The sequence below is a fragment of the Cavia porcellus genome, unplaced genomic scaffold (assembly GCF_034190915.1).
Source record: "Cavia porcellus strain 051 isolate PalLab524CR breed Dunkin Hartley unplaced genomic scaffold, mCavPor4.1 scaffold_19, whole genome shotgun sequence".
In the NCBI taxonomy this organism is placed as follows: domain Eukaryota; kingdom Metazoa; phylum Chordata; class Mammalia; order Rodentia; family Caviidae; genus Cavia; species Cavia porcellus.
Window position 1 is genome coordinate 3282226 of NW_026947502.1, and position 27738 is coordinate 3309963.

The 27738-nt window shown below is 56.4% G+C and overlaps 1 protein-coding gene across 7 annotated transcripts in view; it reads left to right on the forward strand.

Annotated features, from left to right (window-relative positions):
- Tnip1 (TNFAIP3 interacting protein 1) overlaps positions 1-27738 on the forward strand; it is a 41659-nt gene that overhangs the window by 12677 nt on the left and 1244 nt on the right. For 5 of the 7 annotated variants that reach the window (XM_013146734.3, XM_013146735.3, XM_005001250.4 and 2 more), the window contains exons 2-17: positions 6772-6929; positions 8004-8132; positions 9378-9463; positions 11274-11357; positions 13671-13862; positions 16003-16097; positions 17515-17638; positions 19828-19917; positions 20575-20640; positions 20833-20964; positions 21454-21582; positions 23377-23505; positions 24249-24374; positions 24777-24842; positions 24980-25171; positions 25799-25889. In XM_013146734.3, the coding sequence (XP_013002188.1) occupies positions 6794-6929; positions 8004-8132; positions 9378-9463; positions 11274-11357; positions 13671-13862; positions 16003-16097; positions 17515-17638; positions 19828-19917; positions 20575-20640; positions 20833-20964; positions 21454-21582; positions 23377-23505; positions 24249-24374; positions 24777-24842; positions 24980-25171; positions 25799-25889 (1867 nt within the window). In that variant the 5' untranslated portion in view covers positions 6772-6793. The remainder of the gene's footprint in view (positions 1-6771; positions 6930-8003; positions 8133-9377; positions 9464-11273; positions 11358-13670; positions 13863-16002; positions 16098-17514; positions 17639-19827; positions 19918-20574; positions 20641-20832; positions 20965-21453; positions 21583-23376; positions 23506-24248; positions 24375-24776; positions 24843-24979; positions 25172-25798; positions 25890-27738) is intronic. The other 2 variants (XM_013146736.3, XM_005001253.4) reach the window with 1 other exon arrangement.

Below are 27738 nucleotides of genomic sequence, written 5' to 3' on the forward strand. Positions count from 1 at the left end.
TCTGAGCTGCGTAACTACAGTGAGAACACCTGCTTGGTTCCCAGCTGGGCAGGTCCTGGGCTAGGACCTATTGGCCCATTGCCTGGGGCTGTGGGTTGGAGCTCGGGGCAGAGCAGAATCGCCCCTTCATCAGCCAGCAGGCAAGGAAAGCGGGAGACTGGGGTCCCACAGTCCCTTAGGGTGCATGCCCCAGTCACCGAAGGCCTTCCATGTGGCCTGACCCTGTGGGACAGGATGGGAAACAATGACAGATAAGCTTCAAGAGAAGATTTGAGGTTCTAGGTCCCCAAGACCCCTTGTTCTTTATTCTCAGAACCCTAGCAGACAGAATAGGGCAGTGGAGGCAGAACTGGGAGCACCCCTGCATCCCTGTGCGGCTGCTCACTGGGCACGGCTGGCTGGAGTCCCCAGCTCCTCTGTGCCCTGGGTGAGCCCAGGACCGGCTTGCCTCTGAGCATCCTTGCAGCTGGGTTGCTTTTTTTGTCTTTCTCCTTTTTATCGGTACTGGGGATTGAACTCACGACTGCTTGCTTGCAAGGCAGGCGCTTATGCCGCTGAGCTAAATCCCCACCTGTAGCTGGATTGCTAAGTCCTGGTGGCTGCGGGCGGTCAGGGGGCAGAGTAGGTCCTGGACTCCACCTGTAGCTGGATTGCTAAGTCCTGGTGGCTGCGGGCGGTCAGGGGGCAGAGTAGGTCCTGGACTCCACCTGTAGCTGGATTGCTAAGTCCTGGTGGCTGCGGGCGGTCAGGGGGCAGAGTAGGTCCTGGACTCGTGCAGAGCTAGAGGCAAGGATAGCTTGTGCTGCAGGGTGGCCAGCAGGACCAGTTTGCACACTTGGAGCTTCGGCCTCTGGCACCCTGGGCGGCACAGACAGTAGGAAGGCCCAGTGTGGGAGTTCCTGTGGTGGAGTCTGGATTACTACCTGCCAGCATCTGTGTGTCCTTGGTCAGGTGACTTAATCTCTCTGAAAACTAGAGATTGTACTATCTTGCAAAGGAGATAGGTTTCCTCACTGGAAAGCAGAGATCATACTTTCCATCTCTGTGTGGTAGGAAGAAAATCAGGCTATGGGCACAGGAGCAGCCCGGGGCCTGGGTGTCAGGCTTACCTAATGGATGGCAGCCTTCCCTACGGGCGCCTGCCAGCCCGTCTTGGTCCTCGTTGGCACTGTGTCAGTCCCTTGACCCAGGCCGGTTCTGGCACAGGTGTCTGGCAGGTGCCGTGTCTGAGGGTGACTCAGCAGAGGAAGGGGCAGGAGGACAGGACAGAGTCCGCAGGCTGTTCAGGGCGGACTGGGACGTCTGGGGAGTCCAAGCTGGGGTGGTGGCTCGTTAGGGCGAGGTTGCCCAGAGGGAGGCTGCAGATTGCAGATCCCAGACTATTAAGACTGAGGCACTGCGGAGGTCTGCAGTGCTCCCCAGCACTGTCGCACTAGTGCCGTGGTTGCAGGCCCCTGCATTAGGGGAAAGTGTTTGCTCTGTTAGCTTTGATGGGTGTTGGGTTCAAGTCCCCATTTCTGTATCAGCCTCTAAGCCTGCAGCATCTTTATCACTGAACAGGGAACCCGCCCAGTGTGAAGTCCTGGGCTCCTTACTGGGGAACATGTTGGGGAGGGCCCCGCAAAGACATTCAGTCTAACGTGAGCGCTATGGGCTTGCAGATGGCAAGCTTGACAGTCCTCAGGAGTGTGGCCTGGCCCTTTTTGTTGTTTTTAAGTTAAATATTTTATCTTATTATTTTTAAAATTTTATTTCTTTAAAGAGCAGTTTTAGGTCCACAGCAAAATTGATTTGTTTGTGGAATTTTTCTTTTTCTTTTTCTGTTTTTTGAAGCAGGGTCTTGCTATATAGTGCAGGCTGGCCTCAAATTCACTATATAGCCCAGGCTGACCTCAGACTCACAGTGATATCCTGCCTCAGCCTCCCGACTGCTGGGATTACAGGTGTGTGCCATCATGGCCAGCACCGCAGCAAAACTGAAAGGAGGTACAGTCAGTGAGTTCCTGTGTGTCCCTGCCCCTGCCATGCAGTCTGCCCCACCACTACCCAGCACACCCCCCCCAGAGTGTGACCATGTTGGTTACAGTCAGGGACTCTATGGGAATTGTCATTACTGAGTTTCGTTGTTTTCATTTGGGTTCATTCTTGATGCTGTGTTGCATGTGCTGGACAGATGTATCATGACATGTCTCCCATCACTGTGTCAGAGTGGTTTCACTCCCTCAAAGTCTATCCTAGTCTTGACCAATACACTTGGGGCTACCATGGAGGACCAGACATCACCCTCAAACCAGAATGTGAGTTGCATTTTGCAGTGTCGTTCAGGGTGCTCGCTTGCTGTGCTTGGGTAGACTTGTGGGACAGTCCTCCTTACAGTGAGGTCCAGTCTCGTCTCATCTCTTGGGGTCCTGATCTTCTGAGCCTCATCTTCACCAGCTGAAGTGTTGTACCCCATGACTGTGGATCTGAGGCCAGCGAGGGGTTATCTGCAGGTTGTTGGGAATTAGCAGAAGCTGTAGTCCTGCTTCCTGAGTCCACAGAGGAACCCAAAATTCTCTGTTGCAGGAGGGACTGCAGAGGGGAAGCTGAGGTGCTTAGATCAGCTGCGCCCTTAGTTACTGCCCCAGACTTTTGCCAAGCATGTGCTGCATGCTGTGTGTGGAATACTGAGCTGGGTTCTGTTACTGTATCATCATGGGTATCACTGTTACTCCTTTGGGAATTTAATTATAAAATGAACGTGTGTTTCTTATTAAATAAATAAAGTCATCAGAAAATATGCAGTAGAAAGTGAAAACCCCTGCCAACTTACACATCTTGCTTCATGTACTTTCTTTAATCTCACACCAGGAGATTCCTGTGATGAGGCAGCTAAGGGGGAGTGAGTGGCTGAGCGGGCCCACAACCTGGGAGGGCAGTGGGGCAGAGCTGGGAGCAGTGCAGAGATAAGGCCCAGATCGGCCTGCTGTCTCCAGGGTGGTGCCTTCGGCGCCTGACTTGCCTCGGCCTCTCCTAGACTGGTGTGGACCCGTATTTCTGATCCAAGGTGGTGTGGGCTCCAGCGTGCTTGTCCCCTTCACTCCTAAGGCCCAGGTCTCCTCTGGTCCTTTGCTCAGCATTAGCACATCACACGATTTCCCTGCGGTCCTGGCTCCTCCCTTGTGCATAAGGAAAAGGACAGGTGGTGAGCAGATTTGACCTTCTGTTCTGAGCTCTTTCCCGGATAAACCCCAACCCAGTCCCTGCCCTCTTTGCCAGGGAGGTACACATTGCCACCATGACCCCATTTTTTCTCAATTTTTTTGATATGGGGGATTTAAGTCATAATCATGCGCCTGCCTCTTATGCCACTGGGCTAAATCTCGGCCCCACCACCATGACCTCCTGTCAGTTGGGACCAGAGATCCGACTGAGCTGTTCCTTTTGGCCAGGGAGAACAGCGCTTCCTCCAGCTTGTGGGTCCACCAGTGGCATAAAATTGGGCCAGTGAATCCCCATTGAGTTTGGTTTCCCCATCTGTCAGACCCATCAGCCCTGCCTTCTTCCCAGGGCTACGGTGAGATCAGACGGAAAACCGGGCTTGGGAAGATATTGAGTGTTGGACAGATGTTAGTGGCTACGCAAATTCATGCCACCTAGGGGTCTGGCCCCCCTCCCACTGCCACGGCATCTGTTGCAAGGTCTGAGCTGGCTGCTCTTCACCTGTGGCTGTTTGTGGGCTGGTGTGTCATTGCTGGTGGATCACCTGCTGACATGTGGCTTTTAGGTATAGCCAGACCCCATAGGAAGTTGAGTGAGGGCTCCAGTATAGAGTGGGACCTCCTGATCCCAACGCCATTCTGCCTTTTCCGTGACTTTGGCTTTCCCTGCTCTGGGCCCTGCTTGTGCCGAGTTTGAGAAGCAGGTGAGCTCCTGCTACTGCTCAACAGGTCGGTGCTACCTGCTCCACTGTGCTTATACTGTGCTGCGGAAGGGATTCACACTGTCCCTGAGGTCCCTGGCCTTCATGCACTGACTGTTGTCTCCTCCCTGCTTGGTAACGGGGGATTGGCTTCCTTCTGGAGATTCCATTCCAGCTCTGTCATCCTGAGCTCAATTCTCCAGGAGAGGTGACTGGAGTGTCACTCACCACAGGGAGTTCCTGTCTGCCCAGATCTTCTGGGACTGCTGCTGACCGGTGGGGCCTGAGGTCAGCATGCCTGTAAATTCCCCATTCCTCTCTGTCCTTCCTCCAGAGTTGCGCCCCTACTGTGGCAGCCCCTTGGATGTCCAGGGAGTTTCCTCACAGTAGCTGCTGTCCCTGCCCGAAAGCCCACCACTGCGCACAGTGCCTCTGCTAAGGATAATAGGCAGGCTCTCCCTGGGGTGTTGGGACCCTGCTCTCCAGAAGTGAGGACCAAGGTCTCTCAGTCCTCTTGCTGTGAGTTGGAGGTGTGCTGAGGCCATTCTCCAAAGGTGCCCAGCACACAGGTGGATGAGGATCTGCATGCAGGGGGCTTCCAATCTGCTGAGAATGCCAGGCAGGGCATTAGAAACGATGCATGTCATCGTGTACTGTTGATTGACGTGGGTCTGTTAGGGCGAATGACAGGAGCCAAGACGCCCCTAAAACTTACCTTGCAAGGCCACATCAGACCCCTTCAGCCCTCAGTTTCCCCACCTGTGAACTTTGTTCCCCTCCCAAGGGCAGCCCACCTTTGAGTTCTGGAAACATGAGGTGGAGATTTGTGGTGCCTGCCTGCCGGCCTCAGGGAGTCCAAAGCGCCACTCCCTTTATCCTGCTGTGAGGAGAAAGGCCAGTAGGGGAGGACCCTGCCCCCCCTTCCCCTCCACTCCCGTATTCAGGGCTTTGGGGCAGCACCTGAGCTGGCTAGGGCTTCACTCACGCCAGCTGCATTGCATCTGTGCTGCCTTGCCCTGCTTATCACATTGACCTTTGAAGCTAAAAACTAGTTGCTCCTGAGCAAGTGGTGACTTCTGTGTGTTGTGTGGGCAGCTGTCCTTTGCCTCATGGGGCCCAGCAGGATGAGGGCGCCCCTTGCAGGGTGTGCTCATCTGTTTGTCAGCCTTTGGAGGAGTTGCCTTGCTTGGCAGAACTTTTTCTTCCTAGTCCCTTCCATTCCGGGGACCTTTTGGCAAAATGCTTGTTCATTGTTAGCTACAGGGCAGGGGAAAGAGCCAGAGGCTACTAGTTAGCCTGAGACTGCCTGCAGATGACCTTGAGACTCTCTGTCCCCCTCTCGCCAGCCTTGCAGAGGATGCTATGGGGCCTGACTGGATGACACAGGTTATAAAGACTCAGCCCTCCTAGGCAGGTGCAGCTGGCTTTGCAGCTGCTCTGTGCTTGTGGCCTTGTCACTCAGCTGAGTTATGTACCCTGGCCATGCCCACTGTGTCCCTGATGAAACGAGGATGAGGTCGGATGTGTCTTCATGGAAAGAAGACATCTGAAAGCCAAGTGTACTGCTTGGCTGACGGGTGGCTAATGAGCAGTGGTGGTTTTCACCCGGCTTCACTTTTCCTGGTCTCTGCGGCTTTGACAGGGCCTTCGAAGATCTCTGAGGAGCGCAGGTTTTGCCCTGGGGGAGGGAGATTTGGGGCCTCTCCTGTGTCTTTCTGAGATCCATGGTGGATGCACTAGGAGCTGTCCTGGAGTGGAGGCTGGCTGCGTTCTTTTGCCTTCTCTCTGCTCTATGACCTCCCCACACTTGTCAGGTTGCTGCTTCACTGTGAAGCCTTTCCTGCTTCTTATGAAAGTCCCCGCCTCACTTTTCTGCTTAATTTTTGTCACTAGACTTTTTTGTCACCTGTCTAACATCCTTTTGCCCTCTACTTCATGGACATAAGTTCATGAGGATGTGTGCCTGCGGGACCCTGCACCAGGACGTGGCTGGCTGTGCTCAGGGCCTCCGCTTGCAGCAGTCAGGGCCAAGGTTGGCTCCTGTTGGGGTTTGAGCCTTCCAGGAAGCAGTGATTTCCTGACACCCAGCCCACAGCCCAGCACAATTGTCATGAATGAATTTGTGAACAGGAAGAGTTTCTCTCGTTGAGTCATGGAACCAGGATTGCGAGGCTACTCTGCAGGATAATTTTAAATGAAATAAAGCAGATGAAATCAAACCGATTAATACAGAAAAACTTGCTGTACAAATAAGTAGACAGTGGTTTGGTGGGAAATTTTCGTGTTCATTAGAACTGTAGGGGACAGCCTGCTCGTGACCTGAGACCAGAGAAGGAGGGTGACAGTGTATGAAATATTAGTCAGGGTTTTCTCAATTGGTAAAGTTCAGCGATTGAGTCTAACACTTGTTTCCCCTCATCAGAGAGGGGTTGGGACTCCCCCAGGCCGCAGTGAGTTAATGGCTTAGGCCACTTACTCATTTGCTAAGTGTGCGGGTGACATTTACGTCATAGCTGATACTGTGGGGCACTGAGGATGCAGGATCCCTGGCCTGGGTGTACCAGGCAGGACACCAACTCAGGTGTTTTGATTTCAAGTCCAGGTTCTTTCTCTTAGTACACATTGCACCTCTGTAGTTGACTGCTGTCCTTGGGGAGCAGGCAGTGCAGTGAGGTCACGATGGAGCCCAGTGTCCAGGTCCAGGGTGGCACCTACTCTGCCTTGCACACTGTGGTCAGACCAGCCCCAAATCTCTGCCCTGCTCTGAGGCGTGTGGGCTGCCTTTGGCACATTGGCAGGAGAGAGCTGGCCCAGAAAGAATGCCCTGATGGCCTGCCCAGTCCCCTGATTCCCTGCTGTTGTCCTTACAGCCAGGTGGGCTAAGCCACCCCCATGGAAGGGAGAGGACCCTACCGGATCTACGACCCTGGAGGCAGCACACCTCCAGGAGAGGCCTCTGAAGCTCTTGTGCGCCTAGTGGAGGAGAATTCTCGGCTGAAGGAAAAAATGCAAGGGATAAAGATGTTAGGTAAAGAGCATCTGCTTCCTTCCTGGTTGCCCCTCCTGCAGTCTGTGGTGGGAGAACACGGCTGGCATTTACCACTTTACCCCCTGGCCGGTGGCCCTGCCTCATAGATGTGTCCTTGTGCACTTGTGTAGCGTGGTGACAATATTCCAGTCCTGATTCCCCATCAACCAAAGAACCTTGAAGATGCTCAGGATGGGGAGTTGGGGTTGAAAGGCCCAGACTGTGAGCCTGGAACTGTCATCGTCTCCTCTTCTGGGGCCTGACCAGTAGGGAGAGCCAGCCTTGCCCAGACAGCCAAGAGGGGGACAAGGAGCTAAAGCAAAGTGGCATTTGCTCCCTCAGTTTCTCTTCTGGCTTCTGCTTAAGCTTGTCCCCACCTTCTACCCGAAGTGTGCCCACATGCAGGCATACAAGCATTTCCTGCATGCCAGGCTCTTCAGACTTTTCCACCCTCTAGCTCCTAAAATTCTTCCTCTGCCCTGATGTCACTCCTCTGGCCTCAGGATTTGGAGGTGGCAGGAGCATGGCTTCCTGACTTCTCAGATGCTTTCCTCTACATGTCAGACTCCTGCTTGGGATGCCAGCTGGAGGGGGAGGGCGGATTTACTCTTCTACAGCTAGAGGAGGGAAGCAGCCTAGGGTGCTGGGTGGTCTTCCCAGGGCCTCCACCATGCAAGTAACGCCTGACTCTGGGGCTTAGGCTGTGGCCAGTTCTGGGGTACTGTGCAGCAGGCCCTGGAGTGCCCTTGGCCTCCTGTGCTCTGGCCAGACATGGAGGCGTGAGGCAGGAAGAGAACACCAGGGGACCTGGTCTTCCTACTGGGTTCCTGAGTTCTGGGTTCCCTTTCATTCCTGTCTTCTTGATTGCCAAGATATCTTCCTCACTCCAGCCTGGTTCTGGGTCTCTTAGTAGGCCAGTGCTGGCTCTGTCCCACCTGGGCCACAAAGCTGTGGTGGTGAAGCTCTGGGCCTGCGCTTGGAAACCAGGCAGAGGGAGGTATAGACCACGGGCCAGGGACAAGCACTGCACTGGCTAAGCGCGGCTGCGCTGCTCCTCCTTCCCCGTCTCTCCAGGGGAGCTTCTGGAAGAATCCCAGATGGAAGCATCCAGGCTCCGGCAGAAGGCAGAGGAGCTCGTCAAGGATGACGAGGCGCCACCGTCTCCTTCCTTGGGCTCCTTTGACCACCTGACTGAGCTCACAGGTAAGAGAGGGTCGAGGGTCGAGATGACTGTGCTCCTTTGCCCCAGCACCCAGCCCTGAACAACAGCTCCCCGTTCCTTCCAAAGTCTGCTTCCCCTTCATCTGGCCTTCAGCCATACCTCCTGCCTATTTTGGCTACAGAATCCCCGGAAAAGTCAGAAGATCTGGAAGGGACTTCAGAGTCCTGTTAGACTGGCCGGTTTGTCATTGCTCCTAGGCCTGGTGTATGAGCCAATCTCAGTGACCTGCTCCACCCCAGACAGTGCCCCAGGACCTTGGCCTGAGTTTTGACCTGACAGATACTTAACCAGCAACCTGTGCCCTGCATGCGGTGCCAGGCAGCTCTGTGTCTCAGCGCTTTCTGCTCTGCCCCTCCCCCACGGTTTGTAATTCAGGAAGCTGAAGCTCGGAGAATCCTGACTTGCCTGTTAGCCTGGCACAGCACAGTTCACACGTCCGTCTGTTAAAGGCAGGTGTGACAGTGACTAAGGGTCAAAGACAAGGTGTGGTCACCCTACAGTACTCCAGCCCATCTCCAAGCCCAGGCCAAAGTCTGGGAACAGGGAGGAAACGGGGCTACGTGGGGCACGCAGCTGCCACCTGCCATGGCTCCACCTTACCACCTGTGCCCAGCCCAGTGCTCAGCACCCCTTCCCAAGTGCCTGCTTGGTGCCAGGCCTACCCCAAAGTGAAACAGTCACCTTCGAGCACCCGGCATACAGCACCAGGAGGTTGGGGAAACAGCTGAGTTTGGTCCTGGTTTGTTGGGTGGGACTGTGGGCAAGGCGGTGATCTTGCCAAGCCCATTTCCTATCTCCTTTTCAAATGGGAATATAGGACTGGGGATTTAGCTCAGCAGCATAAGCGCCTGCCTGGCAAGTGCGAGGTCATGAGTTCAATACCTGAGTACCAAAAAAAAAAAAACCAACAACAACAACAAAAAAAAGAAATGGGAATATAGTACCAGGAAAATAGTTACAAATCCACTTCTCAGTTGTAAATCACTGTCCTTACTGTCACTGAAGCGGGCCCAGGTAGTGGTAGCACCTTAGCAAGTCTAGTAAAGGGAGCCTGTCTGTCCAGTCTCCACCTCTGTCCCTCAGTCCTCAGAGAACTGCCCACCCTATCCCCATCTTGTGGGGAGAACTCTGTGTCAGGGCTCCTGGTCAAGCACAGCCCTTGGAAGGCCGCCATCTGCACTGTCCCCCTTCTCAGTGTCATCTTCAGCGATCCTTGTCTGTTCCAGGAAAGGACCCTAGCGTCACAGCACCACCCACTGCTCCTGCACACCCAAGCGACAAGTCCACACCAGGCCCAAAGCCTCCGTCTAGTGTAAGTTGCATTTGGGGTTTGCCAGACCTTACTGTCCTACGGGCGATACAGAAATACGGAGACCAGCATCCCAACTGGCTAGCAGTACTGAGCAAGGCAGTCTCAAAGCTTGTGAGGCATCAGTTTGCCCACTTAAAGTGGAAATTGTAGGTATAACGCAGCAGGAAGACCTGGTGTGTGGAATGAATTTGTTTTACAAGGTTGGATAACAAAATATATAAGAAAGTATTTAGCAAAGTATACACTGTGCCTGGTGCTAGGAAAATAGACCTGTGACATGGGACTCAGATGCCCTAAGAGTTACCCCCTGCAGTAAACATGGTGGCTCACGCCAGTACTCCCAGCACTCAGGAGACTGAGGCAGATGGTTCGCTGTGAGTTCAAACCCAGCCTGTGCTACATAATGAGTTCAAGGCCAGCCTGCACTATGTATGGAGACCCTGTCTCAACAAAAAGAAAAACCCTCTGCAGTTTTGGGAAGGTTGACTGGGTATATCCTAGGCCTGGGAGAGGCACCCAAGGGGTTCTGTCTGGGGAAAAAAGGGCCTTTTTCAAAATCTCACGGGTAACTGGGACCATGATAGGGCTAGGAGGACTCTGTAGGGCAGGGTTCAGACCAGAGTTGTGGTTATGGTGTGAGACTATGGTGTGAGCTGGACTCTGGGTGTGGTTTCTTTCGTCTGTCCTGCCCTGGCTCAGGACAAAGGAAGGTTAAGATAGTCTTTGTTGTTTTTTGAGACAGGGTTTTGCTATATAGTTCAAGCTGGCCTTGAACTCACTATGTAGCCTAGGCTCGCCATCAACTCACAGCAGTTCTCCTGCCTCAGCCTCCCACTTGCTGGGGTGACAAGTATGCATCACAGTGCCCTGCAGGTAATGGTCTTTTAACTGGGTTTAATGGGAATCCTAGAGCCAGTGTAGGTTCTGCTGGACCGATGCCCCATCAGTCAGGTGAGCAAGCAGAGAAGTCTACTTGGAATGGCTGTGAAGTATGAAAAAGTACAGGCTTAGATGGTCACTGAGGGGTTGAGTGAGTTCAGAAACTCTGCGTTGTGTTGAACTGTCTTGGGACTTTTCTCAGTCAGTCTGTTCCACTGGCATCTGAGACCAGGTTGGCAAGGCTGGTGCATGAGCTTGTCTGGTGGTAGCTGTGGCAGATGTTGCTCGTGTCACCTTACAGCTGGTCAGAGCCATATGGGTGAGCAGACAGCTCCAACGCCATAGCGGTGCCCGCAGTCGCAGGTCCAGTGCCTGCTTAGGCGCTGTCTGTATGGCCTTGTTTCCTTAGCTTTCCCAGGAGATGCCCCCTTCAGACCCTCTCCACCAGGAGTTCTGAGAATGAATGAAGTTCATGAACACATTTAAAAGTCCAGGCCCTTCAAAAATGTAACCATCGCCGAGCATGGTGGCTCACACCTGTCATCCCCAATGCTGTCCTAAATTTAGAAGGCTGAGAATGCTGCAAAGTGTAGAGTGCTCGTCTAGCACTCAAGGCCCTGGGTTCAGCCCCTGGTACTGCGACACAGAACAGAAGGTAACCCTGAAGTGCCAGCCCTCCAAGGCAGCCCTGTTCTACAGGGGCAAACTAGTTACTTCCAGGGACGCCCCAGGCCCTCCCATGAGCACAGCAGCTTGACAGGAGATGGAGCCACAGTGTAGTCACACAGGAGTGCAGAGCGCCCGCAGGCTTGGCTGGGCGGGCTCCGGCTGCAGAGTGGGTGCCCTGGTCCTGCCCTTCCCCTGCTGCTCCCCGAGTGGGTCCCAAAGAGGCCAGGCGTGCTCTCTTGAACAGCCCCTCACTTCTCCACAGGGCACGTCCTCTGAATTTGAAGTGGTCCCCTCTGAGGAGCAAAGTTCTCCACCGGACAGTGGCAGCCACCCCAGGCACTCGATGGTGAGTGGACAGAGGCTCTGAGCATGTCCTGATGTTTGGTCTGCGCTGCGGCAGCTGCCCTGTGTGAGAAGCACAGGGTCAGTCAGGTCCCTTGGGTGCCCTGCAATCACATGGGGACTCGGAGGGCCTGGAGCAGGGGGTGCTTCTCGCTCTTGTATGCAAATCGTTGGGCCAATGACTTCCCCACATGGGGCACCCAGCACCCAACTATTGTGAAAGCCTGTGCGGGCCGCCAGCCCTGCTGCCTTCTGGGCAGTTGCCTCCACACAGTGCGTCTCAGCCCTGGACCACTCAGCCCCGGGGGCCGCGCAGTCCTAGCCTGGGGGGCAGGAGAGCCAGGAAGGTCCAGGGCCACTGAGGCAGGTGTGCAGGCTTCTGGGGTGAGGCACACACATTGGTTCAGCTCCAAGGCATATTCTCCGGCGTCCTCATTCGTGCCTTACACTTTGCCACCTTTGTGCCAACCATGTCTTCCTGCTTTTCTCTCCTAAAATGACTTAGTGGAGAGCCATTCTGGGCAATCTGGAACCTTCCTCCTCTCCCTCCCCTTCTCCTCCTCCTCCCTCTTCCTCCCCCCTCTTCCCCCTTCTCCTCCTCTTCCTGCCTCTTCCTCCCCCTTCTCCCCCCCCTTCTCCTCCTCCTCCTCCCTCTTCCTCCCTCCTCTCCCCTCCCTTCTCTTCCTCCTCCTTCCCCTCCCTCTGCCCGCCTGACTGGGAGCCTGTGACTCTGCATTATGCTGGGAATGTGGAGTCCCGCCCTTCACTGATGCCCTGCTTCCTGCTGCCTTGCTCCCTAAGGATTGGGTGGCTGTTGCTCTTCTGTTCAGATGTGTGTGAAGGGGCTTCTGGCGTGTGCCAGCACACTCTGCTGAGGAGGCTCCTTGCTGCTCCAGGCAGCTCTTACGGTGCTGCTAGAAAGGGTCCCCATCTGTCCCCTGGGCTTCTGTGTCCCTTGTTCTGCCCTGAAGAGTGACAGGGGAGCTGTGTCGGCCCTGCCCACACTCTAGCTCTTCCAGAAATAGGTAGGGGAGTGATGGGCATCCCAGCTGTGGGGCCTCAGGGTGGCAGAAGTCAGCTCCCCTCTTGCTCACCAGCCCCTTGGTCTCTAGGAAGTTCTTCCGTTAGTCCTGCATGCTTACCACCATGCTGGGCCACAGGCAGCCTTCTCCAGCCCCAGGAGGCACTGGGCGGGCAGAGAAAGCCCGAAGCCAAAAGCCGAGTGGGGCGAGTCTCGAGTGCCTTACATAACAGCGCGCACCGCCCCTTTAGATCTGGGAAAGGCAGGGGACTGCAGTGAAGATCGGAAGCAAGCACAGGGCTGGCTTAGCTTGCAGGGCTGCCAGCATGAAGTAGGCATTCCCTAGGTGACTGGGCACTGTGAGTGTGGACAGGGAGGTCAGCGAGCAGGAGCACAGATCGGAGTTAGGAACCCTCCGCTCTGTCCAAGCTGGGCCACTGACTTGCCAGGCGGCTGTGAGAAATGCCTCTGCATGCACCTTGGTTCCAGCATGAGCCCTGAGACCCCATAGCTGGGATGCCGTCACTCCCCAACCTGTTTCTGGAAGAACCGGAATGTGGGCAGAGGGGACACAGGAGCAGGACCTGCAGAGGTAGAGTAGAAGCTGTGGGGCTGAAGTCCAGAGAAGAGCAGGGCCTGGTGCAGGGACGCAGGCGGGACAGAGGGGAGGCCACTCCGAGCTACTTGCCGCTGAAGGGAAGTCAGGTCTGGAAGGTTCCTGTGGAGACCCTGGGCCTGCGTGGACCCATCCGAGCAGTATCTTTGGTTGGAGTGCTGTAGAGAGAGCAGACCATGAGGTGGACTGGCTCCCTGCAATCTATTCCACTCCACGTGTGCTTTCCGAAAGGGGTGGAGTTGTACTTCTCAGCCATCTGGAGTCTGGGGCTCTCTGGGAAGCAGGGGAACATTTGAGCCCTTCCCAGCAGTGTCTCGGCTCTTGAGGAGCAGGGTGCACCCATGGAGACTGCTCCTCTCTTGAGTGCCTGCCTCCTCATCAGAAGCCCAGGAGGCAGGAGGGCAGGGCCAGTGTGGGCCTTCAGCAGCCCAGGGAGGCCGCCTGAACATCTGCCCGCAGCACTCAGCAAGGCCTGGAGTGTAGGAGGAAGGTGGCCCTGGTGCTGCAGAGCTAGCAAGTGTCCTGCGGCCTGGGTCCTGCCCTGTGAGTCAGCCCCAGACAGGGAACCTGTGCAATTAGAGAATTTCCCAGGACAGTGCTGAGGCCAGTGTGGAAACTGAGTCATGAGGAAAGGAGAAGCAGTGGAGGAAGCAAAGCCCAGTAACACCCCCTGCCCACAGGAGCCAGGCCCCTTGCCCCGCGGGGACGGCAATCTGATGCAGCACCTGCAGCGCCTGGAGACCACCCTGAGCGTGTGTGCAGAGGAGCCTGACCACAGCCAGCTCTTCACCCACCTGGGCCGTATGGCGCTGGAGTTCAACCGTCTAGCCTCTAAGGTGCACAAGAACGAGCAGCGCACCTCTATCCTGCAGGTGAGCCCGCCCCCGGCTCTTGAGGAATCCTGGGCACCCGGCGCACCGTGGGGACTTCTGAGCCTGAGTTGTGGGCTTCCTGTTCAGGGTGGCAAGTGGAACGCTGTAAGGAAATGGTGGACCATGCGAGGAAGGGGAAAGAAGTGGGGAAGCCTGAGGTGGGCAGTGCACTCTTCTAGGTTGGCTATACCCTGAGGGGCCCCAGGGAGCTGTGGCGGGTGGCCCGCCTTGCGTTTGTCCTCTGTGCAGGGGGCGGAGCAAGACAAAGGTTCTCCTCCCCTGAGGTGAGGGACAGTACTGTCCCCACATCACAGGGAGAAGCAGCCCTGGAGAAATGCTCATTGCCCGTCACCTCGAAGTACATGGAGCTGCCGTCCAGCCTCAGCCTGTGGGTTCTAAAGCTCATGATCCTGGCTGGGTGTGGTGGCACACACCTGCCATCCCAGCACTCTGGAACACTGAGGAGGAGGGTCAGAAGTTGCCACCCAAATTGGACAGTTTAGCAGTTTAGCCACCCCTGCCTCAAGACAAAAACTTGAAAGATGGCTGAGGACGTACGTAGCTCAGGGTGCAGGTCCTGGTTTACATACCAGTGCTGCCAGACAGACAATGCCTGTGTTCTTAACCAGCGTCACAGCCCACCCCGCCCTGCCAGTGGAACTCTCTGAAAGCTTCCCTATGCATCAGGAATAGGCCAATGGCTTGCTAGTTCTTTATGGCTCTCTGTCACTTGTCTTCTCTGCACCCCACTGTCCCTTGCAGTGCTGTGACTGGGGTGCTTCCCCAGCCATTGCTGTGCTGAACAATGCAATCTAGCAGGGCACGAGGCACTGGCAGGATGGTGTGAGGGGTCGCCCTTGCTGGGCAGGACGTCTTAGCCTTGAGTGCTGAAGGTGGGAAGGAGCCACTTAACCTTGGTGACCCTCCAGAGACCCTCCTTCCTTGCCAGCCACTGGTCAGTAGGCGAGTGTTGCAGACATCCATGGATGAGGGGAGAAGAGGGGCCACCCCTGACCTCAGGCAGATGGGGTTGACAGGAGCAGGGTATGTCCAGGCTGGGTGTGTGGCATGAAGAGAGACTGGGGACAGAGGGCACATGGGACACCCCTGCACCTCAGGACAGAGGTGGGCGTGCAGCATGCAGGCCTGCAGGCAGGCTGGGGCTTGGGTGCCACGAAAGCCTCAGGGTGCAGGCCGGAAGCTGGCAGGTGAAGCTGGCACTGGGCAGGCTGAGGCCACTCTGAGCAGCAGCTTTTCTGCTGAAATGGAGGGGGACCCTAGCCTTCCTGACGGGCCTTGTGAAGCTCAGCTTTTTATGTGAGCTTCCTGCCTGCCTCCTCCTTAGCTGCTACCATAGTTGGCAGTAGTTTTTTTTTTTTTTTTTTTTTTCAAATCCATTCAAAGAGAAAAAAAAAATTTCAAAACACAACCACCAAGGACAGTGATGGTCCACCCATTGCAGTAGGTTTACTTTATGGGGAAGCTTTCTTGCTCATTCTCCCTCTTCCTTGCACTTCCTGCTGGAACACAAGTTCCAGAGGCCAGCGGGTCCGAAGCCCTGTCCCCCTCACCATGGTGACCAGTGTCTGCACTCAGCACACACTTGGCAGGCGAGCAGCACAGGGACCATGTGCTTCCAGTCCTGTCCACTGAGTGCTGAGTGCTGGTGCCTGTTGGGACATTTCCACAGAGGCTAGGGCACAGCCCCTGGCCTGGGGGGCAGCAAGCAGGGCCCCCTGGTGGCCCCCTCAGTGACGGGGCAGGTGCTGTTTCCAAGAGGCTCCACCCATGTATCTCAGGCACTGGCCTGTGGGTGGAGGTGGGTTCATCTGGTTCCTCCTCATTCTTCCGCTGATTTGTTTCATGGTCCAGTCAACAAACATTTTCACACCTGGTGCAGCAGAGGACATCTGCAAGGCACAGGGAGCCAGGGTGTCACCTGGGTGTCACCCCTCAATGAGGTATCTCCAGGGCACAGAGAGGCCCAGGCCAGTACCCAGTCAGGCTGCTGGCTGCTAGCTCCCACAGTGGGGCCCACCAGGGACCGTGCGTGTACAGCCACTTAGAGGGGGTACAACCACACCTGCGTGGAGGAGGGGACACCCTTGCTCACCCCACTGTCCACCCCTCTACCCCACAGACGCTGTGTGAGCAGCTTCGGAAAGAGAATGAGGCCCTGAAGGCCAAGCTGGACAAGGGCCTGGAGCAGCGGGATCAGGCTGCAGAGAGGCTGAGGTGAGCAGGCTGGGCGAGGGGGCAGGCAAAGTTAACACGTGGGATCCGAGGTCCAGGTTCTGGGCTCAGCCACCTTCGGGCTCTTGCCCATCTGCTGGGCTGCTGTGGCGTCTCCTCTTGGGCCCTTTCAGTACCATGGGACTGGTCTGCGGACTGGAAGGCTGGTGCTTGCACCTCACCTCTCCCTTTGGACCCTTGCCCTCCTGGGGATCCTCTGGCTGGCTGTATGCTGTATGGAGCCAGTTTGGGGCATTGCTGCCCCCTGCTGGCCAGACTCCTACCCTGCTCAGATATTCCTGAGGCCCACAGAAATCCGGTGTGGCCTTGGTGGGTCTTGGGCCTCAGGAGGTCGTTGCGTCCTCCATCCCCACCTTGGCCAGACTCCAGGTTGGTGGTCCAAGGAGCGTAGGTGTCATTGGTGTCTGTTTCCATGAGCGGGTGGGCCCAGGGTCACACTCAGCCCCATTGTCAGAGCTCAGGTCCTATGTGGTCCTACAGGCCTGGCCCTCCTGTGTGATGGGGGCCTGAGCCCCAGAAAGAGGCAAGACCCACCCAGGTCTCCGAGCTCTGCATGCATGAGATGCTGCCATCCCTCACACTGCTGGAAAGGGTGTGCTGTGCACCTTGCATGCACACCCCACTAAGGTGACAGAGAGGGAAGTCAGCTAGCCACAGCTTGGCCATGGGGATGCATGCCAAGCCCCGGCCAGCCTGTCTACGCTTGCTTCCAGTCAGCCATGTTGGAGAGTTTTATAGCCACAGTGACATCCGTGGATGCGGAAGGTCAGACTGAGCAAGACTCACGCATTCAAAGGCGGAGTCTACGCCTGCACCGTGAGGCAGGCAAGGCTGTTCTGTCCCGGTTTGTCCGTTCCTAAGTGGAAACCTGTCTGGCAGTAGAATTCAGTGTTCTCCGTATTTCCTCATCCCTAAATCTCACCACCACTCTCATTCTGTAACACCTACTTTATCATATACTTAAGATTTTAGTTTATTCATTTTTTACTTAAAATTTATCTTAAAGAAATTTTAACTAGAGTAAATGGAGAGCAGTGTTACCTGTGCTAAACAGACGATAACTCTAAATGGGAATGAAAGGGTGTTGGCAGGCGTGGCTCGGAGTCACTGCTGGTGCAGGCTGAGCCCACTGCCTGCTCTTTCTTTGATTACATGGGAGACACACAGGTGCCAGCAAGGTGCTCAGAACCCAGGAGCACTGCACAGAGGCCTCTAGGAACGCCCAGGCCACCTGCCCAGGGTCCAGAGAATGCTCTCCCAGCTACACTTGTGGGCTGCTTCAGGGTCTCACCATGCTCCCTGCACTTCCCGTAGCTCACACAGCAGCAGCAGGTCTGCAGCCCCATGTCCCCACCTCTCAGAGCCAGCATCATGATTGCTCTGCTTGCCTCCAACCCAGAGAAGAGAATATGGAGCTCAAGAAGTTGTTGATGAACAGCAGCAACAAAGAGGGCACCTGCGGGCGGCCAGGCTCACCGAAGACAGAGGGCGCTAGTGAGAAGACAGCAGCCAGGCAGCAGCAGGTAGGCGCTTAGAGATTTCCTCTGTGGCATCTGCACCCTCCCTGGTGATTAGTGACACTGATGGTAGGCAGGCCTGCTTGGCACGGCCTGGTGCCAGCCTCCCAGCATCTGATCCTCAGCCTTTTCCCTGCCTGCAGGCTGCAGAGCACCCTTTTCCAGGGACAGGTGCTCAGATCTGCTGGCCCTGCAGCCTGCAGGCTTTGCCAGACTTTGCTGCCTGTTACTTGGCTGCCGGTTAGTTGGCTGATGCTCCGAGAAGGTGGCACTGTCTTCCTTGGTCTGGGCGTGTTCCCTAAGCATGCTCATTTGCCATAGGAAACTAGCATGGGGTTTCAGGTCAGTGAGCCCCATTGGGGATGCTGCTCAGCTCCTGTGTCTGCAGCCCTGGAGCCTCTGAAATGGAGACAGGAGGGTCCTGTCCAGTGGTGTCCAGGGCAATGCATTTCCTCCAGTGACCGCCAGGCCCAATCTTGGTCCGCGGCAGGGTCCCAGTACCTCTCTCACCATCTTCACCACCGCTGAGTCTCCCTTTGCCAGTGTGCTTTTCCCCCTCATTGGGGCTTCCTAGCTGCACAGTGGGGCTTGGTGTCTGTAACAAGCTGGTGATTGCACAAGCACCTGTGCAGTCGTAGTGATTACCATAACAGTGTGCTGCCATGAGGCAGTGTCGTGTATGCCCAGATTTCTGTGCCTTCCTTGCTTCCTGCTAGGTAGGCCCGCCTGGGACACTCCTTCCAGTGTCCAGCTGTGACCATTGTGCTGCAGGGATGCCTGTGGCACCTGCTGTCAGGCAGATGTGGGTGCAGCCAGGGAAATGCTTCTAAGTCACAACCCATGGAGCCCTCTGTCCTTCATGTGCCCCTCAGCTCCATCCCTGCCTTCCCTACCCTTTTTAGAGGAGGCTTGGACTATCCTGACCCCCATGGCTGCTCTGAGCCACCTCAGCTTCTGCTTTCCAGTACCCTCCCTACCCATTGCCTTGCTGATGCCCAGCGACTCTCAGGTCCCTGGGTCCCACAAGGTGTGTGTTCCCATGGTGTTGCACCTCTTGCCCACACCTGATCTTGGACAGGCAGTGTCAGCTCTTTGGGATTGCAGCACCTCCCTTGAGACTGTAGGGGTACATGGGTGCAGTGCATACAAGACACTTGGTTGTAGTAAATGGCCCTTCAGGTCTGCATCTTGGGCTTTCTCACTGTCCACGAGTTCTCTGCAGAGGTTCTGGGTGCGCCACCCAGGATCCCCTCCTTTCCTTCTCTGTAGCTCACCCCAGTGAGCAGGAGGCTCTGTGGGACTGGCTGTGGTCCCCTGCCCTGCGCCCCACTGTCGCAGTGTGCTTCCAGGTCTCAGCCTTGGGGGGCATGCAATCCTGGGGAGGGTGAGGTAGGGAGGACAGGCAAGCTTTGGGGACCTGTGGGGTTGGGGGCCTGTGTGTCAGGGGCCCTATGGGCATGCAGAGACCACCTCCTGTTTTCGTCCTTTGCCCAGGCGCAGAGCAGGCAAGGGGATGCAGCCAGGGCTCAATTTCTATGTGCATAGCTTTGTTCAGTAGTTTTTATTTACTTGTTTAATTTTAAAATGTTAACTAAATTTTAAAATCAGTTTTAAAACTGCTTTGAGATAGTCTTAAATGCAAAGATAATAATGCTGAGCTCAGGTCCCAGCTGCCCTCCACAGGCTCTGCTAAGGTCAGCGTTGTCCTTTTGTTCTGCAACTGAATCCAGGGCCTCACTCAGCACTGAGCTGCCCATCTCGGCCCCCTGCCGGCTGTGACTGGGCCAGCTGTTCCTCACTTCTGTGATCTTGGCACCTGTGAGCTCCACTGGCCAGGTGCCTGGTAGCCTGCTCTTCAGTCTGGTTTGTCTGCATCTTCTCATGGTTAGATTGCACTGTGGACAGGGTAGGGGTCTCGCAGAAGTGAGTTCTGTGCACTCGGTACACACGGTCCTGTGAACCTAGATCACCTCTGTTCTGTCAGGTTATCCCACAATAAGTGACTCTGTGACTGTTTTCATTAATAATTGAAATTTTTATTCAATCTTCTTTTTGGTTTGGGGCCCTCTCCCAGTACTGGGGTGGGAGATGGGAGAGGCAGGCTGGGGCCACGGGGTAAGGATCCTTGGAAGGAATATGGGTACTGAGCCTGCATGGAGACTTGTGCTGGTGAAGGCTGCTGTTTGTCTCCTCAGGCCAGTGTGATGCCAGGTAAGGCCCCGGAGCTGGGGGCCTTGGGTGCAGCTGAGAAGAAGGTGAGGATGCTGGAGCAGCAGCGCATGGAGGTGGGTGTCTGTAGCAGAGTCAGGGAAGACCCCTGTGCCCTCTTGGAACCCGCAGGATGAGGCCCTGCTGGCCCCCAAACCAGCAAGTCCCAGGCCAGCTGCCTGAGGAGGGAGGCCCACTGTCCTTCCTAGATCTGCCCCCCACCCCCGTGGCCACTGAGGCCTGGCATTGTGGGGGTGGGGCAGGGAGCGTCCTCTGGGGAGCTGTGGGTGGGGAAGAGGTGATGGCAGATGAGTTCAGGAATGGAGGTGAGGGGCACCCCTGTCTGCCAGGGGCTCAGCTCCCCACCAGCCCGCAGCTCCCAGAATTCCAGCTCTTCCCTCGTCTTCTGTCTGGCCTCACTTAGCACAGCACCCAGGCATCTGTTCATTGATGAGAAGGGGACATTTGGTACCTGGTCCTCAGGTGGCCCTCCTGGGAGGCACACACTCACTGTCCACCACGTGGTGGCTGGCTGTCACCTCGCCGTGCTAGCCCCGGGAGCGTGCGGTGGCAGACAGTGAGGGGCACCCGAAGAGCCCAGCCTGTAAGAAGCAGGCAGGCTGGGTGTTCACAGCCACTGTCCCCACACCGCACGCATGTCGGGAGGCTGCCATGTGGTGACGGGGAGGCAGCACTCTCTGGGCTTCCCTGCTCATAGCCCATCTCTTCCCCAGCTGCTGGAGGTGAACAAGCAGTGGGACCAGCATTTCCGGTCCATGAAGCAGCAGTATGAGCACAAGGTACTGCGGGGGCTCCTGGCTGTGACCGCAGGGCATCTTCATCTCGCTGCCCTCTGGGCAGTTTGGAGCCTTGCAGGGAGGCTCAGAGGAGAAGCCGGGTGATAGTCAGGGACCAGTGAAGGGGAGCTTGCCCCAGATCCTCAGCATTCTGTGCCTCTGCCCTCCCCTTCCTCTCGCTGCCTCTCAACCCAGATCACTGAGCTGCGCCAGAAGCTGGCAGACCTGCAGAAGCAGGTGTCGGAACTGGAGGCCGAGCGGGAGCAGAAACAGCGTGACTTTGACCGCAAGCTGCTGCTGGCCAAGTCCAAGATTGAAATAGAGGAGGCAAGGCACAGCGCACTGCCCCTACCTCCCCAGTCCCCCACCCCTCCTGCTGTTTTAGCACCTCTTCCTGTGGGGTGGGGTCCAGGAGCCAGAGCTGGTGCTCAAGGGCAGAGCATGCCCTTCCTCATGCCTCAGTGTCCTCTCTCCAGGCTCAAGAGGGAAGGACAGCTTACCCCACTGGCGGTCACAGCAAACTCCTGTGTGAGGCTGGTGGAAGCTGGCTTTTCTCCTAGGCAGCTGCACACAGATAAAAGGCTCTGTTCAGATTTGGGGCTCATGGCCCTTTGAAGGCCCCTCCCTGGGGCTGTGGGCGAGCCCAGATCTCCGCAGAGGCCAGGGCTTCCTGTGCAGCAGGCGGGAAGACTGTGTCTCTGTGCATCCTCTGGTCACCTCACACAAGTGGTACAAGATGGCCAAACAAGGGAGACAGCAGTGTTGGTGATGAGGGCTAGGTGGGGCTCCCTGCTTACCCGACTCGTGCCCCTGCAGACGGACAAGGAGCAGTTGACTGCTGAGGCCAAGGAGCTGCGCCAGAAGGTGAAGCACCTGCAGGACCAGCTGAGCCCTCTCACCCGGCAGCGCGAGTACCAGGAGAAGGAGATCCAGCGGCTCAACAAGGTACGCGTCCAGCTGTTCTGGGTGGGGGGCTCCCTTCGCTGCCTGCATCATGCACCCCTTGTCGCTGCCCCCACTCACAGGGGTGACCCTTGCAGCCCCTTGCCGATTCCATCCTGCAAACGCCCACTTTGCCATCTGCCACCTCCCAGTGCCTACCCATGTGGTGGGATCTGGGCACGTACGGCTTCCAGTTAGATGCTGGGTGAAGCCACAGCCATCCTGCACCAGGCTGAGCAGGCTGGGGCAGGACAGCCTCTGGGCAGCCCAAGCCATTGCAGACTCTGCACCTTGCTCTTGCTGTCTGGTTCAGATCCTATGAGTCCTGCTCTGGCTCCCGTGCCAAGCAGGGGTATGGTGAGCAAGCATCCCTGCAGGCCTGGCAGCGCTGTTGAGTTTGTGACTTGGTTCTGGTTCCGTGCCAACTATGTTCCTTTTTCCTCTGCCTCCTGCCCTCTTCTGGGGCACTGGCGTGAATATGGCTCACCTGGATCCCAGCCCTGATGGAAAAGCCCTTTCTCTTGGTTTTGGTATTTTATGCCCCATCCTGGCCTCGGGGGTGTTCCCAGGGGGAGAAAAGTGAGTCTTCTGAGCTCTGAGGACTCTTGAGTTTGAGTGCTGGTAAAGTCCCAGCTCTGCTGCTCCCCATAAGGAGGAAGCTATAAGTTTCCAGGGCAGGGCTGGGGACCGAGACAAACATATACAGCCGAGTGGTGCAGGGCAGGCCACCTGCTGTGTCTTTGGCCTAGCAAGTCTTTCCTTGTCCCGGGCCTTGGTCCTCTCATTTTGGACCTGGGCTAGAGGAAGACAGAACGGAGCCCTGAGGGGATGCCTGGGTCCCTAGAGCCTGGGGTGGCCACACAGCCCTGGGGCAATCCAGGGACCTCTGCATGCCCTGTATGCAGGGTGGAGACTGGGTGGTAGAGTGGTCCATTGAGGGGGCTGAAGCCAGGAGCAGAAGGACCCCTGACCTTGGAAGGCGCCCAGAGTTCTAACGTTCAGTGTTGAGAGGGTGGATGGGGAAAGCAGTTAATGGGGACCTTCAGAAACCCGAGGTGCCAGGTATGCCAGCACACACCTTTAATCCCAGCTTCTCAGGATGGGGCAGGAGAACTGAGTTTGGGCCAGTTTAGGCTACATAGCAAGACCCTGTTAAAAAATAAAAAATAAAAAACAAGGAAAGAAAGATGTGAGCATGCCATTGACTTTATAAAGGACTATTTTGTGAAGGTGTGGATTTGCTGTTTTTACTTTGAAAATGTTACTTATTGGTGTTCACTTAACTTCAGTGTGAGAAAGGTAAACTGTCACACAAGAAGAAATTAAAATCCAGTCTGGTGACCACAGAAGAGCAGGAGCAGTGCCCTGCTGACGGGGAGAGCCACACAGGTGCAGCGTCTCAGGCCCACTGGCTGTCAAGACCGAGCTTCCCTCCCTGGCCTAGGGACCAGGACCTGAACCTCACACACAAGAGCAAGCTCCCCGCTCCACAGGCCCCCACTGGCCTGCTAGTGAAGGCCGCGTGCTGGGCCACTCGCTGTGTGACCTCGGACAAGCCAGTTGGGGTGTCTGGGTGTCAGCATGTCAGCCATCACGTCTGGGAGTAGTCGTGCCCTCCCGGGTCTGGAGGGGCTTCTGTGAGATATGTGCATGGGATGTTATGTTAGGGTTACGTTTGGTGATAGTACTGCTGACGGTGGTTGTTACTGCCATTGCGAGCAGGAAGAGGGTCCTCGAAGGTGACCTGGCTCTGATCTTGCTTTTCTGTCGGCCCTGTCCCTTCTCTCCCTGCCCCAGGCCCTGGAGGAAGCGCTGAGCATCCACGCCTCCCCGTCATCCCCTACAGCCTTTGGCAGCCCGGAGGGCGCTGGCAGCCTCCTGAGGAAGCAGGAGCTGGCCACGCAGAATGAGCTGCTGAAGCAGCAGGTGAGGCTTGGGGAGCCGCAGCCTCCTCGGGGGCTGGAAGTTAGGGGGCCTGTGACCTGGTCCCCTTGCTGGCCTGTTCCCACACTGCTTATGTCCTTCTCTACCATCTTGGTGACTTATTCCCCTCTGCCCCAGCCTTAGCAGCTATGTAAAACTACATAGTTGAAGTAATCGTATGTAAAAGGGAACTTCCTTTCTCTACTGTAAATGGAGAAACCTATGTGTTTGCTACAAGTAGAAAAGTCCTCTGAGGGACACGGGACGGAGGAGTGAGAGGCTCTGGCTTCCCCGCACATTCACAGGCCACATAATGCTGCTCTTCCTCCTCCTAAACCATCTTGGTCCCAGTCAGTGTCTGCGATTGGCAGGAAGGGGGAGAACCTGCACGGTCCCCACCTGGGCCCCAGAGCCCTGTCATTAGCACCAGCAGACCAAATCCCACTGCTACCACCACCAGCACCACCACCGCCACGCAGCGTGTCTGTGGCCCCACCTATGCAGCCACAGTGAAGGAAGGCTCTACTGGTTGATGGCTGCTCATCTTTTTTTTTAAGCCATGGATTTTTGTTCAGATAACATCCTTGAAGTCGGAACATAAGGGAGAAGAATGCAGAACTGTTCTGTTCCAAGTCGGGAGTGTGGGCAGGAGGAGGGCACCCACCCCACCTGTGATGAGGCCCAGTCCAGGGTGGGGAGCACGGGACATGGGCTGGGCTTAGAGCTGCCGGCCCCTGTCGTGCCAGGTGAAGATCTTTGAGGAGGACTTCCAGCGGGAGCGCAGTGACCGAGAGCGCATGAACGAGGAGAAGGAGGAGCTCAAGAAGCAGCTGGAGAAGCTGCAGGCCCAGGTCACCTTGTCCAACACGCAGGTGCGTGCAGCTGGACCAGCGGGCTGTCCTTTTCAAAGGGAGATGAGGGCTCTAGAGCACTTGCTGCTCTCCTTCCCCTAGGCCTCACAGGCCCTTTGCCCTTGTGCGCAGTGGGGTCTGCGTCTGAGATCCCTGGCCGCACTGTCCCTTATGACGCTAAGAGATGCAGATATAGGAACAGACCCTGGGTCACCACTCGGTCGAGGGCAGAATCTGACATTGAGAGGAAAGCCCAGAAGCAGCACACCCTCCTGACCTGCATCCTGACCACCACAAAGAACGGGGCTCACACCCATGTCAGCACTTCCTGGGGTGCAGCCAATCCACTCTCACGGCCAGGGAGGCCCTGGATCCCGCCTAGCCAGGAACCACCTGCATCATTCTCTCCCGCCCCTTCTCCAGCTGAAAGCAATGAAGGAGGAGGAGAAGGCGAGAGAAGCCTTAAGGCAGCAGAAAAGGAAGGCCAAGGTGAGCTGCGTGCAGCGAATCTCGGCTTCTGATGGGGCGGGGCGGCAGGGGCCATGCTGACACCCTCTGCCAGCTGTCCAGTGAGGCTTGGAAACACTGAGGACACTGTGGTCACTGTTGGTCACCCGTGCCCACAGGCCTCAGGAGAGCGCTACCACGTGGAGTCCCACCCAGAGCACATGTGCGGGGCCTACCCCTACGCCTACCCACCCATGCCAGCCATGGTGCCACACCACGGCTTCGAGGACTGGTCCCAGATCCGCTACCCTCCACCCCCCATGGGCATGGAGCACCCGCCCCCCATCCCTGGCTCACGCCTCTTCCATCTGGTGAGTCTGTGCCCTCCCTGCAGGGTCCACCCAGAGGCTGCTGGAGACCCTGGCCAGGGCGGCAGGTCAGAGAGGGTGTTAACACTGCAGCAGGGGACAGGGGACCAGGTCCCTGGCGTAGTGGAGAAGGCTGAGTGAGACACAGGGCAGGGAGCAGGCTTCCCTCAGGCCTCCAGGGCGTGAGAGGGAGCTCAGCCTCCGAGTCTCCACTCAGCAGCTGCCAGAGCTTGACTAGGTGTTTCCTCGTTCTTTTCTTTCCCTTTTCTTTCCTCTTATTTTCTTTCCTTTTCCCTTGCTTTTTCTTTTTCTCCAAAACATGCTGTCATCTGCCCCTTTTCTGAACTTCTGCCACATTCCCAGCTCTGTCCTGGACAGTCCCTGGCATCCTCTCTGGTGCTCCCCAGTGATCTAAGCTTGAAACACGGAGAGCAGCGTAAGCTAAGAGGTTGAGCACAGCTTCCGAGCTGGGTGACATTTCTTAACCTTCCCCAGCCTCGGTTTCCTCACCTGGAAACATTAACCCACACAATTACGCACATCAGTGTCTCCCTGGTACTCTCAGGCACCATAGTGCTGTTGTGATCGGCCAGTGTGGTTACAGATTATTAAGCACCAGTCTTGTTGCAGCCAGAATACACCTGGCGCCCACCCTGTGGCGGGGTTCGGAATCAGAGCTCCCAAGTGATGGATGCGTCCACTGCTAGGCCTGCAGAACCAGGTGAGTGTGGTCGCCTCGAACTGGAGCTGTCTCCCGAGAGGGAGATGCCTTCCCACAGGACTGGCCTGGTTTGGAGGCCGTGTTGCTTTCTGACCTCAGTGGAAGAAATGCCCAGCTTTCTGAAATGGCGCTGAGCAGAGGGTACTTGGGCTGCAAGGTGCGGGCACCGAGACCGTTCATTCATGGTAGTAGTCTTCATGCCAGCACTGGGCCGGGGGAAGGGGCCTGAGACGGTGGATGAAGACAGTCTGGTGTCTAGGGAGGCAGAAGTGAATTTTAAATACCACATAGCAGCTCGGCATGAATGGCCTTCGCTGGGGGAAGACGTCGGGGTGGAAGATGTTCTTGCAGAAAGCAACACGCTGCTCCCTATTGCCAGGACATAGACCTGAGGGCGTAAGGAGGGCTTAGAGTCTCAATGTTCACTCGGCTTCGCTGCCTTGGGATTGGGCTGGCACTACATCTCAGAAGGAGCACGGGGCAGGCCAGGCCTGCTCACTTCATGGCAGCTAGGAAACAGGACAGGAGAGGCTGGGGTCCCCTGTGACACGTGCTGAGGGCCCCGCCCTCCTCAGCCTCCTTGGAGGCTCATCATGCACAGTGTATACGGTGGGTCCCCAAGGGGACCAGGGTCTTCACTGTTGAGCATGGCTGAAGTCCATGTCCCAGGGCTCCAAGACTCAAGGCAGAGTCAGCTATGAACCCTGTGAAGCCATGAAGAAATATCCCTGCTTCCCACACACAGTCGTGGGACGGGGCTGGGGTGTACGTTCTTCTCTGGGCATAGGGAGGGCAGGGCCTGGCCGGCCGGGCGGTCCATACCCCTGCTTCCCTTCGCAGCCCTGGCCTTGTTTTCCCATCCCCATCCCCCAGCCTGATGCGAGCGGCTTGCAGTGGCTGGGGACTTGGGTGTTCCCAAGATGACCTTAGGGCCGCTACTGTCATTTGTCTCAGTGGCACGAATCTTCACTCTCTTCAACAGGAACTGTGCGTGTGCTGTTTTTGTAGACAAACGGCTACAAAAGCCGTTTTTCTAATCTTTGTGCTTCGCCTCTCTGCTCCCTGTTCTCACAGTAACTCTGGCTAAATCCACTGCCAATGTCTGTGTGGCCTGGAAATCTCTCCCTCCAGGTAGTTCAGCCCTGCCCTCTAGGCTTAGCTCACTCGGTCCAGGAGAGTAGACAGGTCCCCCGCCAGAGCGAGCAGGGCAGCCTCCGCACAGCTCCTAGCAGAGCTGTTTCCCCCGGAAGCCCGTGAGTAGCCTGTACCGCCCACTGTGACCAGCATCCTCACAGACGTGCTGCTGGCCCCTCACAGCAGCACTTGAGGTGTTGCCCAGGCCCCTCCAGACTCCTACAAAACAGTCCCAAAGGTTTCCAACCTGCATCATTAGGGACGGCCACAGCGGTGACCCCATTCTCAGGACCAACCGGGTTTCTGTAAGCTGTGTGCCCCTGGGAAAGAATACCTGAGGTGATCAGCTTCCCAAGAGGACAGATTGACTCTGGTTCACAGTGTCCATGGTCACTCAGCTCCGTCACTTCTGGCCTATGGCAGTACCAGCATCGTGGGAGGGTTGGCAGAGTCTCAGGGTCAGTCAGGAACTGAGGAGAAACAGGAGGGGCTGTGCCCCTAGTGCCCGTCCTCCTCCCACTGGGCCGCCTTCTGAGAGTCCATTGCCTTTCAGTAACCACAGGTGTGCAGCTGCTTCTGGACTGAGTAGGCCTAGGGGGACGTTAGGATCCAGGCTGTGTTGCCTTAGCAGGAGTGTGGGGAGGTGGCCAGCCTGAAGCCCAAAGATAAGCCAGCATGGGCAGCCAAGGAAAAGGTGCAGAAGGAGAAGGGCAAG